General features: G+C 40.4%; 2 protein-coding genes across 6 annotated transcripts in view; one reads left to right on the forward strand and one right to left on the reverse strand.

Annotated features, from left to right (window-relative positions):
• Positions 1-14239, forward strand: part of TRAPPC3L (trafficking protein particle complex subunit 3L) — a 62669-nt gene extending 48430 nt beyond the window's left edge. For all 5 annotated transcript variants that reach the window (XM_077770845.1, XM_077770843.1, XM_077770844.1 and 2 more), the window contains 2 exons: positions 9209-9394; positions 13535-14239. In XM_077770845.1, the coding sequence (XP_077626971.1) occupies positions 9209-9394; positions 13535-13654 (306 nt within the window). In that variant the 3' untranslated portion in view covers positions 13655-14239. The remainder of the gene's footprint in view (positions 1-9208; positions 9395-13534) is intronic.
• On the reverse strand, positions 1739-6807 carry CALHM5 (calcium homeostasis modulator family member 5). The gene is made up of 2 exons (XM_077770865.1): positions 6268-6807; positions 1739-2809 (listed from the first exon to the last, which is right to left on the reverse strand). Exons 1-2 carry the CDS (start codon positions 6805-6807, stop codon positions 2420-2422), a joined length of 930 nt encoding a protein of 309 aa, XP_077626991.1. The 3' UTR covers positions 1739-2419.
• Positions 14240-16216: the final 1977 nt, after the last annotated feature.

Here is a 16216-nt window from a genome sequence, read left to right on the forward strand (position 1 = left end):
TTACTAAGGAAAAGCTTATGCATAAAGAGGATCTTTATATAAATCCAAGTATAATCCAGTTTGTGCAAATCCAGTTTGCCTCTAATTTATCTCCCTTAAGAAATTCTTATTTTCGTGTATTGGATTTAGTCTTTCTATTGCTTCACAGTGCCCCCAAATTTGGTTGCTGAAAACAACAAACATTTATTTAAGCTCATGATTTTCTGGGTCAGAGATTTAGGCAGGACATAGTAGGGAGTGCCCTACAATGTCTGCAGCCTCAGAAGGGGTGGCTCAAAGTTCTGAATGGCTGTAATGGATTCACTAGGACCATAGACCTGGGGTCTTTATTCTGGCTGTGGGCTGGGTTCCTTGGTCCTTCTCCATGTTCTGTCTACTGAGGCTATCCAGAATGGCTTCTTCACTCGTGTGTCTGGCACCTAAGCTAAAATGACTGCAACAGTTGGAGCTGACCAGGCCTCTCTCCCTCTCTCCTTCTCTCTCTCCCTCTCCACTTGGCTGGCTTGGCCTTCTTCAGAGCTTGGAGCTCTCAGGGTAATTGGACTCCTTACATGGTGACTGGCTTCTGCGAGGCTGAGCATTACCAGAGACAAGGCATAAGCCACAATATTTCCCCAACCTGGCTTCACTTCTGCTATAGTCTATTGGCTCATCAAGGCCAGATTCAAGGGGAAAAGGATAAGACTCCATCTCCCAGTTAGAGCCATTGAGCCATACTTCATTTACCATGATTAGTTTTTATTAAAGTGAAACCCAGATGCAGCAAAGATTCTTGTGAAGTTGGTTTGGTTAAAATCAACGCAAATTAAAAAAAAAAAAAGCTAGCTTTAAGACCTTCTTTGAGAACTCATACAGGCTCAAGAGAGCCTGTGGTTAGCATCTTTTCCCCACTCTGCCTTCAGTGACCTCACCTTGGAAACTTGAATCTGCGTCATAGAAATTGGCAAACACTTCAGATCCGGGTGTTTTTTAAGAGCCATTTGTTAAATATTAATCACACACCATGTTTAAAATCCAAATAATGTATCAAATATATTGCAATGTTACAGCCTCCAGCTTCCACTGTCCCACCTAAGCACACACATCTGACCCTGTGCCTCTAACTTCCCAAGGATATGTTCCAGGTCTTAACACCTATGGGGTCTTTTCTTCAATATGGGATAGTGTTCCATGGTAATAAAGGGTTCATTCCCAGGAATCTCCAGCAAGGGGGCCAGGATTTCTAGTGATACAAAGTGTCACAGTGTAAAATGTAGTGCCTCTTTAGATATCATTTCCACTCAGAGACTTAGGAAAATGTATATATATATATACATATACATATATATATATACACATATACATATATATATGTGTGACTGTGTGAATGTCATATATATTATATACACACATATATATATGTATATATATTTAAACTAATGTGGGTATATAACATAGTAGAATGCAAAATTTGCATTATTTCTGATAAACATAAAACCTCAAAACAGTTTTACACTAGCACTGCTTTGACAGTTTCCTCAGACTTCCAGTCAGGGCCGACTTATCCATTCAGCACAGTAGGCATTATGCCTAGAGCCAATGATACTTGTAGGGGTTCACAAAAGTGTTTCTAAATTCTTTTAAAATTAGAAGAAAATGAACTTTGGGGTTGAAAAAGTGTTTTAATATATAATATTAATATATTTATGTTTATATTAATACAGTCATAAATGTGTATGCATGTGTGTGTGTGTGTGTGTGTGTGTGTGTTTAATGTAGAAAGAGGTCTATGGAGATGGAAGTGCCTAGGGCCCACAAAAGTCATAATACCACCCTGCCTACAGCAATATGTTTTCAGTGCACAGTGGAAACATGTGAAAAGCTCTAAATTTAAAGCATCATATCCTTTCAATGTGTTATTCTTGAGAACTGCTGTCTTCAGATTCCCAGGAAATGAATTCCACTCGGGTGAATTTCATACATCCTTGAAAGACAGTAGCATAGATTTGCAGGACAAGGATTTCCGCTGACTACACCACAGACTCCACTGTCCACAGCAGTCTGTTGAGAGGATCTTGCTTACTCACAAGTAACCACTTCTGCACCCAGATGCCATGACTAATATTTACACAGAGTAGCAGACCTTCTTGCATGAGTCTTGTTGTCAAACCATAAAATTGTAGAACTTGAAGCCACTGAGCCCCAACCCCCAACCAATGGAAAAGCACCTTTCTCACCATCCTTGACTAGTGGCTCAGCATCGGTTTGAGCGCATCCTGACACGGCCTGCTCTCGGGAGCTGCAACGCTGTTTCCCTTTGGGCTACTGTCCTCAAGGAAACACTAACTGTGAGAAAACACAGAGATACACAGGTTGTTGTCGATGCAGCCAAAGATGTCAGAATGAGCCCTGAACACTATGAGTCCATGTGGAAGATGAACTACACGCTCTGGGCAGCACCCACAAGTACCATTGTGGTCTCATCGTCCTCAGGGCTAAGTTCCAGACCATCCTCCACCACCTTATGCAGGGTGCTGTAGTGTTGCCGACTTTGGTGGAAAGAGTGCAGCTCTGAGGCAGCCTCCCAGGCTGCAAAGGTGGGCATGGGAAAGACATCTGGCCTCTTGTTTTCAAAAAAGCACTTCAGGTTTCTCTCACTCAGCTTGTTGGCATACTCCAGGAATGTATTCTCCAAGTGCTCCTTCTCCTTTTGTGCATACGTCTTCCAAAAACTCAGCTGAAGGTAGCTGACTTTAGATCGGCAGCGAGCATAACAGGTGGTGAGCAGAGAGAAGAAAGATGCTGAACAAATCAGGCACCAACCTAGAATCTTAGAAAGAAAGAAACAGTGAGGACATGGAGAAGCAAAGCCACTTCCCAGGGAGCCGAGGTGCTGTTACTGGTAAGTATGTAGCTGAGTCAACACCACAGTCATTACTATCCCTCAGTTGAAATACTTCATGTTAATTTTTTAACAGTCAGAATAAAGTTAGAGTTTACCTAATCTCTATTATCCATCCTACCTAACATTGCTGGTATACAAAAGAATAACCAGAAGGCAGGCAAATGGAAAAATGCAAAAATGTCAATTATCCAAGAATCAGCTAAACCAAGCCCTCAAATAGCTATTAAAGGAAAGAGTCCTGTGCATGTGGAAGTGTGGTCATTTGCGAAAATGAACAGTTTCTCAGCCAGGAGTTTTCAAGCATTGATAAATACACATTCATGTCTAGTGATTAATTTTTCCACATTACGTTGTTTGCAGAGAACAACAAACCCTCTCTAAGAGAAACAGCGTTACTCATTACCCATGATCAAGAGAGACAGACATAATACAATAAGGAAAATGAAGCCAGAAGAATTGAAAAGCTGCATTAAAAAAAAACAAAAAACAAGAAAAAACCCCTCAGAGTCATTCTAAACCTTCAGGATTACTGGTTCTGAATTTCAGTAATTGGGGAGAAAAAATTCCTAAGTACAAACTGGTTCAGGTGGCATTTTCCCTGAATTTTAAAAGCAGAACTCTAAATAGCTCAACTTCCCTTCTAAACTTTTTTGTTGCTCTTATTACATTTGTCACAATTGGAATTAATCTCATATTTGGACAACTAACAGAGCCCTTTCACAGTTTCTCTTGACATTTTAAATGACCCTTCGTATTTCTCAGCAAATGGCCTGTTTGAAAATAGAAGCAATAATCTGAACCCATTCAGACTGTAACAGAACTACAAATAACGTTCCAGTGCTTTAAACCAATGGTTCCCATACTGCGCTCAGACTGTGGAGTCATTGTGAAGGTCTCAGACTCCCGGTGAATGCCAACTCTGGAGTGGCACTAGCTGGATTTAAATCTCAACTTTCCCTTTCCTACAGGTGTTCTCATTTCCTATGGGTGCCTCATTTCCTCAGTTGTAAAAGGGGGGCTACCCACCTCAGAGGGGAATTTGGGGGATTAAAATGAGACAGTGTAGACATACATACGCATTCAGTATTGTGTTAGCTATTATCACATGCTGCTATTTTTCAGATGTTATATATTTATGTAAAAGCAGTACTGAACTCATGGTATCTTTCTTTCATGATTTGTGAGACACAGCTTCCATTATATGAAAGTCTTCATATCTACCTTGAATCCCTTGTGGTTGGCTACCTCTTCTCTTCCTCTTCTACCTTCCTCTTTCCATGCAGCCGGACCTCCTGTAGGCCAGTAGACTATCTCACCTCAGTGTCTTGAGCCAGTTCTGCCTGAACTATACTATTTGATCAACTACAGACTCCTCCTTCCACATTGCGTGACTTTGGTGTTACCTTGCTGTCACCTGAGTACTGAGCACTGAGCCCTCTTCTTCTTCCCCAATTCATAGTACCCAGAATCCAATCCGACATGGTGGGGGCTCCCACACCAGCCCTCAATATGTTCCATTCTGCATGAGTCTCCTCTCTCAAACCCTGGCAGTTTTCTCATTAATTTAGAACACTTACTGTGAGTCAACAGCTTTAGGCTCATTTGTGCCCATCATTTCTACACCTCTCCAAGGTAGGTGTTACTACTCCCAGCTATGAGCAAACTGGGGCTCAGAGGGGTCAAACCATTAGTCTGGGTCACAGAGCTGGTAAGTGGTGGAGTCAGGATTTAAACCCAGGCTAGCCAACTCTAAGACCAAGCTCTTGCCACTTGTCCACTCTAACATCCTTAAGAATAGAAGCTAGAAATCCAGCTGGGTCTCTTCTTTCTTTGCCCCACCCATGGATAGGGTACTTGTTCCACCGCCACCCATATATCCAACTATTGGTCCGGATTCCTTGTCGCTCCTGCCTGGCTGAACCACTGGGGTCAGCGGCTGTCACTGATACAGCTCCCCTTGTCTACATCCTGCATGCCTCCTCCTCTAGAAATGAGCCCCAGGTCTTTCTCATTCTGCTGAGAAGTAAACAGGTAGTGTGCCCAGGCTACGCTATGACAGGATATGCGTGATTCCTTATGCCTGTGTTTAGAGAAGAAAAGCTCACACAGTGATAAGTGTTTGGATCTGGCAAGGACTGAATAGAACCCCGTCTGGTGTCTGAGGACATAAAACATAAATCACTCATTGTATCATAACATATGTAATTAATACCTTCCTTCAACAAAAGAAGGAAGACATTTGGGATCCCGGCATGTTTTAATCTAAGATGTGCTTTATGCATTCAACAAAAGATTTTGTTGTGGGACATTTTGAAGCTTATCAGCCTATGGAAAAAGTACTGTCTGACTCTACTGCCAACCAGCTTTGGAAAGCATGATTTTAAAACCAGACTGCCTTGATGTGTTGTTGAAAAGGCAAGTCCTTGCTGAAAAACTAAAAATATGCTATTTTCAGTGCATTTATTCTGAAACAAATAGCATTCCTGACAAATTGTGGATCTGTTTATGTGCTCTTACTGGTTGTTTTGGTAGTAGGAACATAATCCTACTACTCTCAAGTAGGAATTCAGTCTTTTCCTGAGGCCAGGGCAAGGCTCCACATCTGGATTTGTGCTCATGTACCTGGACGGATGACAAGCTACTTCCCTGTGTCAATTAGGTAAAGCTACAATTTCCTTCTGTTAAATAAAACAGTGTCCCAAATGTTGAGCTTCTAAAGGAATGTAAGAACTTCAGCTGTAGAGCGCAAAGACCAGAGGACGTAACCTCCCTAGAGAATACGTTCACTTTTCACTGAAGGCTATTTAAGGACTGCCAACTCCCATTTTGGACAGGAAATCTTTCTCAGTCTTGACAATATTTATATGTAGAGATAACAGTTGCCAGAAATCACTTGAGGGAATCTCTACACTAATTATATTATGTGCAGCTTTGAGAAATAAGAGCTCATTTGGTTCAGCCATATTTTAATAGATGAATGCTGTGTGTGTGTTTTTCTGAGAAACCAGTTTGAAAATAAATAATTGATAGAAGGCAGTAATTTCTAATTACAGCTCTGTCATTAACGCTCAATTATGAGTTAGCGTCATGCATTATTTACAAAGTCAACCTGGAGAGACTGTTTTAAAGCACTTAAGTATTTACATATGCATGACCCAGAGGATATTTTCTTTTCAGAAGTGGAAAAGACAATCCAATCAGCAATTTTGCGGAGCCACCAACCCCCAAAAAGCTTTTCCTGAGATTGTCTTAATGCTGCATCATGTTCCAATTTCTATTTGGTTTCAAAATGTTCTAGTAGGATTCAGACTCAGCTCTGCCGGAAATGAGTACAGAGAGAATACTACGCGTGGGGAGAAAAAGGCAAGTTTGTCCTTTCTTACCTGAGACTGGGCTTGCAGGGACAGTTTTAGTTCTTCGTTGTCCGTGGGGGCCATGCTGGTTTTGCCACAAGACACTTTGTAAAGTTCATCCCAGCACTCCTGGGGCTTGCCCTTGCAAATCAGTTCCAGGAGTCTTGAACTTTTGGTCCCGCTCATGGCACATTCATAAAAAGTGCCATTGAGCAGAGCCACAGAGAGCCACATCATTGGAGCCACCAATGAACTCAGAGTGATCTGGCCGAGGACATAGAAAAAGCGGCAGCTGTGACCCTTGGGGAAGATTTTCCTGGGATTCACACAGCAGCCTGTGAAAAGCCTCCATGCCTTGCTGTTCAGGAAGAAGCCCAGGATCAGTAACACCCAAGCAGGAGCAAACAGGAAAACCAGCCCATAGACCACATTCTCAGTGCTGCAGGGACACTTAAAAGCCACCAGCGAAAAGAGACGCTCACTCCCCACGGTCAGCAGAGCCATGAAGCTGTAGCCAATAACAGTTTTCTGGTTGAGGAAGAATTTTAAAATCCCCTGAAAAGCATCCATGTTGAAGACACACAAAGGGAAAATCCTTTGCCCTTATTTATTGGCAGAGCAGCCGTGTCTGTGGCCGAGGGTGGAGCTCTTTCTTCATTAGAAACAACAGTCCTCCTTCTCAGACCAAATTCAGCCAGATAAGGAAACAATGTCATTCCCCAGGAATGAGTGTTTCCCAACCGTGCTCAGATAATGCCTCCTACTGGTGAATTTTGAGCCATGAACCAGGGCCCAAACACAGCATCCATGTAAATTCAGAGTGCACAGCTTCCATTTTATGGTATTTTCACATGGCTTGGATTGAGAATCAGAATTTTTTTCTGATTCTCAATCCTGTAAATAATAGTCTAGGAATTTTCCAGCCAGAGGAATCAACATTCACAGCAATAGGGTTTCAGCAATTCACTGAGAGCCAAATCTAGTCTCCAGGCCAGAGTCTCATGATGATTTTTCCCTTGCTACTTAAGACTGCTGCTTTTGCTATTTTGCCTTAAGATCTGAAAGTTTCATTTTGTATCCTCTTAAACTGTCTAGTGTCAGCGATTTGAGCCAAATTTTAAGATTTGGGCTACTTAAAATTTCTATGGAAAGGTTCAGGGAGCATTTGAGTTTGCAGTGAAAGACAAAATGAGAAGGTCCTCATCATTTCTCTGACTTTGACCTCATGCCTAACCCTACCCTCCATCCTCCTAAATCCATCCTCCAGGCTCACACAAAGGAGATCCTTCAAATGGAAATTCAGTTCTGTCCTAGCTTACTCACACCTTCAGGGCTTGGTGCTACCCACAATTGACAGATGCCAATCTGCCCTAAACTTGATCATGGTATTTCCTGCCCATGACATGTTCCCTCTACCTAGAATACCACCCACTCCCACCCTGTCTACCTGGTAAATTCTCACTCAATATTCATGAACAGAATAGCAGTTTCCTTCTCTGTTGGTATTTGCTGGATTGCTTCCTAATATAGAACACTGTACTTGTAGGACTTAACACCATTGCAGGTATTTTTGTTTAATATCTCATAGCTCTTTTCTGATTATGAGCTCTTATAAAACAGGAACTATATTTAATTAACCTTTGTATTCTGGGCCTAAACATGGTATCAAACACAGAATGCATACTCATTTAATAATTTGTTTTTCAAATAGTTATTGAACTCCCACAGCGTGCTAGAAATGGCAGTGTTCAGTAAGTACCTATTGAATGAATGATGAACCTTTCAGGACTTCTAATTATAGTTAATTTAAGAAAATTGTTTCCATTTCTGTCCTACACTGCTTTTAATTTTAAAAATGAAATTAATTGGGGTGCCTGGGTGGCTCATTTGGTTAAGTGTCTTGACTCTTGATCTCAGCTCAGGTGATCATCTCATGGTTGGTGGGATCAAGCCCCATGTTGGGCTCTATGCTAATGGCACAGAGCCTGCTTGGGATTATCTCTGTCTTCTCTCTCTCTCTCTGCCCCTCTTCCACTAATGCTCTGTCTCTCTCTCTCTCTCAAATTAAATAAATAATAAATAAATAAATAAATCTTTTTAAAAATTAAATTAATTAAGACACTTGAAAGACGAGTTAATAAGTTCCTGATAATAAACTTCAAATTCCAGTGCATTTTGTGAGAAGAAAGGAGTCAAGGAACTGATCAACAGCATAGCCTTGGCCATGTCATTTTACTTTTCTGAATCCCAACCTACTCATTTATGAAACTGGAGGTATAAAAGAAATAGTCTCCAAGATTTTTTCCATCTCAACACTGAAATTCTGGAAGCCCTTAAATACAGCAGACTTTTTTGAGAAGTTACTTTATGACTCATTTATGTGAATCATACCACCACTATCCCTTGCTCCTTGTTAGAGACTTGTCATCCTTTGTGATATACTTCCTCCACTTTCCGAAGCACACCCTTGGTCTGATTGTCCAACAGCATCCCGTACTCTACCACCTTACCATTGTGGCAGGTATGTCTTGAGTCCCTTCTTATTCAGGATCTTATCCCTTACCAGGCTCATGCGACTCCTCATACTAGGATGTTGATGACTAATATTTTCATTTCTTGCCCTCTTGAAGGATATTTATTTATTTATTTATTTATTTTTATTTTTTTTTTACAAATAGTTTATTAGAAGGATATTTATTTTTGAAAGATCTTTTACAAAAGAATGCTTAACTCTGTTTCATAAGGCATATTCCTTAGGATATTCCATAAAAATAAAACTCTTCAAGACTTGTACAGGTCATAGGGTGAGAACATTCCAAAGCTGAGTGTGAACCCAGACTGGCTGACTACAAATTCCACATGCCTAACCATTGTGCTGCACTGCCTGGAACAGAATATTTGGGTGCTCTGCTAATAATAGATATTTGTTCTAGACCAAGTTTTTACTGGAATTTTTCCCCCTTTTTATTAGGTTGCCTTTAAGATGTACCTGGGAATTACACCAAGTGTGACCTGTAACAATCCAAGCAGGACTGAATTTTCCCTGATCCTAGACAAGAATCCCCTGGCAGAGTTTGTGGAAGAGCTCCCTGCCGGGCGATCCTCTCTGTGCTACTGCAATTTACTCTGTGGGATTATCAGAGGTGCCCTGGAAATGGTAAAGCACATATTCCATTTTGGCGGGTATATTCCTTATCTAGTGCTGTGTAATAGATTTTCCCCAGATGCAACTGTTTAAAACAACTAATATTTATTATCTCCCACAGTTTGTAAGAATCAGAAATCCAGGAAGAGTTTTGCTAGGTGGTTGTGTCTAAGAGCCTTTCAGAGCCTAATCCACACACAGTCCAGCTGTTGGTCCCTTCAGGGCTGCCGTCCCGGAACACTTTACTGAGGCTAGACGATCCACCTCCATGCTCACTCACGTGGCCTCACTGGCTGGCTAGCAGTAGGCGAGAGGCTTCATGAAAGTCCTTGCCACAGAGGCCCCCTGGTAGATCCAGTCACAACAGGTGCTGCTTACCCTGGTACAGTGTGGGAGGGCACTACCTGAGGGTGTGAATAACAGGAGGTGAAGATCACTGCAGTCTATTTTGGAGTCAGGCTTCCACACCTGAATTATTCATTGACTGAACAAAGACAGTGACTAGTTAAAAGGCACTAAGCTCTTGGTTTGGGAGGGTAGATTCCCTTGACTCATCACTTACATACGAAACCAAGAGCACGCTGTACACCCTGTATATTAGCCGATTTGACAATAAATTATTAAAAAAAAAGATATTTTAAAAATAAATCAAAATTAATGCAGAGGAAAAAAAGATTTAAAAAGGCCTTACAATAGTTTGAAATATAGGAATTACATTATCAAAAAAAAGTAGCACTGACAGCAATTTTCTAGTGAATTTAATTTGTGTGGAAAAGTAAGTAAATAATTGTGCTTCCAAATAAATCTAAGAACAGATAATTATTTAAAAAAAAAAAAGACACTGAGCATATAAGATGAGTAAGACAGAGTTGCTACCCTTCAAGAGTTTCTGTCCAGTGGAGAAATCCAATAGTTGTATAAAAACGTGTGGATAAATGGCTGGAGGAGGACCTGGCTTGGGGTGCCTGGGAGGGCAGAGATAATTTTCTAGAGAAAGTAGGATAAATAGGAGCTAGGTGAAGGCCGTGGGGTAAGGGGAGCAGGGGAAAGTAATGTTCCAGGTAAAAGGAATAGCATATCCAAAAGCACAAAAAGAATCTTTCATTCAAAGAATGAGGAACTTGAATTAGTTCCGTACGGGTGACATGTAGATTGAGATATTGTCTTGAGAAAGGAGGTTTCAATTCTTTACAGAGGCTGGATTTTTAAGAAGTGGTGGGGCACATTCATAAGACAAGCTTGGGAACAATCTGAAGATTGTTATCAGAAAGTAGCAGAGACCCATTATAGGTTTATAAAGAAGGGAATGATATTTTGAAATTTGTTTTAGGAATGTAATCCTTTTGTCAACAAAGTGAAAGCGTACAGGAGGTTACAGTGCTGGAGGGAAGAAGAGGGCAGTTAGGAAGTTGATGATGGTAACCTCAAAAAAACCCAGAATAAAGCCCTGACAATAGGAGTGGGGAGGAGATGGATGTGAACAACATTAATAAGGCAGATTAGTAATTAATTAAATGTAAGACTAGGCTATTAGTTGACTTAAAGAAACAAGATTGGGAAAAAGATTCAGGAATTTTTTAGGGTTCTGAGCAACCTGTAAGGACGATTGTATTGTTAACCGAGAAAGCAGAACAAGGAGGGGTATGTTGCGGGTTGGGAGAGATGAAGGGAGGAGTTCAGCGTGGAAGAGTCTAGAATTGAAGTGCCTAACACACAAACAGGCAATGATATCCAATAAGCAGTTTTTATACATGTCTGCAAGCCACAGATGTGGGCGTAAGAGTCATTGGAACTGTCAAAGGATGCCTAGGGAATGTGCAGAGTAGGAAGGAAAAGAAGTCACAGGTGGAACCATAGGAAGCAATAAAACATGAGTCAGTTGAAGAGAATACAAAGACTGCAAAGGACACCAAGAAGGAGTAATCAGAGGTGGGAAAATACCAGGAAAGACTGAAGTCAGAAACAAAGGAGGAGAGTATTTCAAGAGGTTCCCCAAAAAATTAAAAATAGAACTACCTACCACCCAGAAATTGCACTCCTAGGAATTTATCCAAAGGATACAAAAATGCTGATTCAAAGGGGCACATGTACCCCAATGTTTATAGTAGCACAATTGACAATAGCCAAAGTATGGAAAGAGCCCAAATGTCCATCCACTGATGAATGGATAAAGAAGATGCGGTATAGATAGATAGATAGATAGATAGATAGATAGATAGAATGGAATACTACTCAGTAATGAGAAAGAATGAAATCTTGCCATTTGCAACAATGTGGATGGAACTAGAGTTTATTATGCTAAGTGGATAAGTCAGTCAGAGAAAGACAAATATCATATGTATCATTCATATGTGGAATGTGAGAAACTCAACAGATGAACATAGGGGAAGGGAAGGAAAAATAAGATAAAAACAAAGAGGGAGGCAAACCATAAGAGACTCTTAAATACAAAGAACAAACTGAGGGTTGCTGGGGAGTGTGGGGGGTTAAACGGTGACAGGCACTTTTCAGGATGAGCTCTGGGTGTCATGTGTAAGTGATGAATCACTGCGTTCTACTCCTGAAGCCAAAACTACACTGTATGCTAACTAACCTGAATATAAATTTAGAAGAAGAAGAGGGAGTGATTTCCAAGATCAAGGACAGCAGAGAAGCTAAGTGAAACAAGACCTGAAAAAATATTCACAGTATGTAGGGACCAAAAGGTCAGGAAGGACCTTAGTAAAAGTGTGTATGGAACCTGAAGGAAGAAGACAACCTGTTGAAGACTGTTGACTCAAGGGCAACTTAGAAAGCGGTAACAGTCCACAAAGTCTCATTTTTCCAGAAGCTGAGCTTTTAAGAGTGGTGGGACCAGAAGAGTAGCGAAAGACTGGACATGTATAGACTTACCCAATAATGAGGCATGCATATAATTTTCAATTACCTGTTATAATTAGAGGAAAGATATAATAACAGGTAATCCAGAAGAATAAAATAGACATAATGTATTATTCACACAGATCTTCTGTGCTCTATCCTACCAATTTTTAGGCTTACCCTATAATCAAGAAATCAAGAAAGAAGAAGAGAGATGTTCTGGGAGCTTACAGGCAAAGGGAGGAACCATAAAACAAAGGCAAAAATATAAATAATTCTCCAGCTTTCATGGACAGTATCTGATTCTATATGCTATATGACAAATAGCTATTAGACCTCATGTGACCTCAAATATCCAAACAGCTTCAATGTAGCCTCCTTGTTCATTTTAGTTGACCTTCTGTTAAATTTTGACAAAGACACAAAAGATCTTATGGGGGGAAAATGAGGGTGAACATAGCTTCTATATTTCAATTGCCTACTAGACCCAGGCTTTTTCACTTATTATTTGCTTTTACCAAGTACTTTTGCTTAGTTATCTTATTTATGCCAGTGACTTAAAATAGCTGAACAGATACTCTGTCGAGGGTAGTTGGTCAGCAATAAGCTGCTTTTATGTGAATACATTTTAATGAATAGACAAGTAAGCCCTGTGGGATTACTTCAACATATGGAAAGTGGGAGATTCTTTACGGTGGAAGAGAAGGGCCGGACATCAAATATTCATGTCTGTAATTTCAATCTTTAATTTTATTTTTATAATTTATTTAGTTGATACTTTTCCAAACCTCTCAAAGTCGTAAGTGATTGCTACATGTTGTTAGGACAAGTGATGCTATTTGGCTGATGACAGAATGACTGATCGCAAGTCCACTGGAAAGAAATCGTTTAAGAACCCATTTATCCTTGGAAATTCTGCTTGACATGGCACATTGGGTCAAGGCTATCTTTAAGCTGGGAATCTGTGTTCTTCTTGAGATGGCCCCATAGTTGAGCTTTGCACTGTGAGCAAAAGTGGGCCCATATTTCTGGGCTTGCCCCTGAGTCTCCCAAAGTGGGCCTGGCCTGGACCACCCCTCTCTTTGCAGACTCCCACCACCGAGCTGACACACAGCCAGATCACATCTGGAGGACACACAGTAAAGGACCCTTCATCTACAGAGCAAACTCCTTTTTTACCATTCCATTAAGAAAAGGGGCCCCTTATTGGTTATATATATAAAGCTGGAAAAATAGAGAGGTTTTTATTTTTTAAACCTAAATGACGCAGGCTTGTTTTTTTTTCTTTCCTAGGTTCATTTGGCTGCTGATGTAACATTCTTGCAAGACAGACTGAAAGGCGACCGTGTGACAGAAATAGGAATAACATTTCTGAAAAAGCTAGATGAGAAAAAATATAGACGGAAAAAATGAAGAATTGCATGCAAAATGCCACAGGGTGGTCAGCTGAGGAGTTAATATTATCTAAACATATATAGCCATAGAAATTTTGAATTAGCTTTAAAAGGCTTCTGTATATCAGGGGTCACCTGTGTGGCTCAGTTGGTTGAGCATCTGGCTTCAGCTCAGGTTATGATCTCGCAGTTTGTGAGTTCGAGCTCTGTGTTGGGATCTGTGCTGACAGCTCAGAGCCTGGAGCCTGCTTCAGATTCTGTGTCTCCTTCTCTCTCTGCCCCTCTCCCACTCTCCTGCACGCGCATGCGCTCTCTCTCTCTCAAAAATAAACATAACAAATATTTAAAAAAGAAAAAAGCTTCTGTATCAGCCAGATATTTGAAGTGCAGGCCACTAAGATTTAAAGCCGTTTTTTTTTCAGGGCACTTGGATGGCTCAGTCAGCTTAGTGTCCAACTTCAGCTCAGGTCATGATCTCATGGTCTGTGGGTTTGAGCCCCACGTTGGGCTCTGTGCTGACAAAGCCTGGAGCCTGCTTCGGATTCTGTGTCTCCCTCTCTCTCTGCCCCTCCCCTGCTCGCGCTCTGTCTCTCTCTGTCTCTCAAAAATGAATAAATGTTAAAAAAAATTTTAAGCTGTTTTTTCTTTGCTTGTAAATTGCATATTTTTAATCATATGTACATAAGATTTCATATACAAATAACTTCTTATAAGAGAGAATACATGAATTCCATGTATCATAGAGTTCATCCTAACAGAGTCTATTGATTTCATTTACTTCTAGTAATGAAAATTAAAAACAAACCAACCACACAATTGGTGTATTCACCCATTCTCATTGGAAAAATAGATGAAATGATACAATATAGAGTTCACTACATAGAGACAATTTTTAGATACTGTATATTGCATTTCCTATAGAAATAGTGCCATTTATAATACCTTTCCATATTTTTGAGAAACTATTTCTCATATATTGGCTTGGTTAATCACTTTAGCCTCCCAAAATTGCTCTCTCTTGATTTATAATTACCAAGGCAAGCTGTTTATTTGGATGCTAATTTTAAAATATTTTTAAATAGCATCTAATTTTAATTAATTTTTAGATACTATTAACCACATTTCTTCCTTTTCTCATGAAATATTGCTGATGGTCAGGAAATAAGCTCTAAAATGAGAGGTAAATAATGTTTTTTGAGAGTACTTTTTTACCCCAAAGCTTATTAGAAATTTTGCTGTCATTTCTATCCCCTAAAAACAATGCATACTTTGTGCCCATGACATATTTAAATTCAAAATGTACTGGATCAAATACACAATGATCTTTACCAGACCATCAGCACACTACCTATATGGTAGTCCAGGATCTAGTGGGATCTTCAGAGATCTGAAATTACAAGTAAGCTACAATTAGGGTGGGCCCATCAGTTAAAACTGGTGTAAGTGATATGATAGTGGTAAACCTCAACTAGGACTCAGGAGCCTGAAGACATAGTCCCAATTCTGTTTCCCGTGGATTCAGCTGATCCTAATTAGTGGCTGGCCTTGGGGAAGGCACATAATCTCTCAGGTGTGCTCTGTCTCATCTATAAAATGGCACATTTGAACATGATAAATATCTTAAATTATATAAATGAGCTTAAATGACATCAAGAACCACAGTAGGACTCCTGGGTGGGTATGTTGGTTAAGCATCTGACTCCTGATTTTGGCTCAGGTCATGATCTCACCGTTTGTGAGTTTGAGCTGACAGCATGGAGCCTGCTTGGGATTCTGTCTCCCTCTTTCTCTGCCATTCTCCCCCTCACTCTCTATCTCTCTCTCAAAATAAATAAAAAAATTAAAATAAACTTAAAGAAATATTTTTAAAAAATGAACCACTAAAATTCCACATTTTTGGACATTAGAAGATGATGAGAAATTTCTTTGTTCCTGCCTACCCAGCTGTCTCTTCAAAAGGACATTGAAGTGGGTATTAGGATCGAATAGAGTCATTGCACAGCTGTAGCAACCATGGAAGGAACGCCAAACCAGTTCCATGGTCAACCAGGAAGAGAATCTGGAAAAGTATTTATTACCTGACATCAGAAGGGATATCACAGTGCCATGCATTTTAAACTGATGTCTCCAGAAGACTGCTGGCCTGCAATCCATCCCAAAGCTGCTTTTGGGGTTGCTTCCATCTTCTGTTCAGTTTCCTCTTTCTCCTTTATAGGACACTCAACTCTCCAGGAATCCAAAATACTCATGTCTACGGAACTCCCTCTTAAATCAGACTCAAGCACCCTTCCTGAAGATGTTCCATGCTCTGCAGTATTCTCTTACTTGTCTACACCTTCCTCTCCTTTCTCTCCCAACCCAGCCATCCAAACTCCCTTGGGCCGCTGTCTTCATTACCCACCCACCTGAAAACAGCTGATTCTGATACTCTGATGCTGAGTGTTAGAACTGGTGATGACTTCAGGGTGAGGTTTGTTCCCCATTCTTTGTTTTCCCTCACCTTAGAGAGGGAGACCAGTCTTTTGGATTGAATTTATGGTATGAATGGTGACCTCTATAACCAAGAGAGAAGGTTGTGCAG

This window comes from Crocuta crocuta, unplaced genomic scaffold, assembly GCF_008692635.1.
Source record: "Crocuta crocuta isolate KB4526 unplaced genomic scaffold, BGI_CrCroc_1.0 scaffold562, whole genome shotgun sequence".
NCBI lineage: Eukaryota > Metazoa > Chordata > Mammalia > Carnivora > Hyaenidae > Crocuta > Crocuta crocuta.

Excerpts from the sequence above, each read along its gene's own strand:
- CALHM5 (XM_077770865.1), bottom strand. The coding sequence starts at position 6,807 with ATGGATGCTTTTCAGGGGATTTTAAAATTCTTCCTCAACCAGAAAACT. Across the intron at positions 2,810-6,267 it reads CCCTGCAAGCCCAGTCTCAG|ATTCTAGGTTGGTGCCTGAT; the intron begins GTAAGAAAGGAC and ends TTTCTTTCTAAG.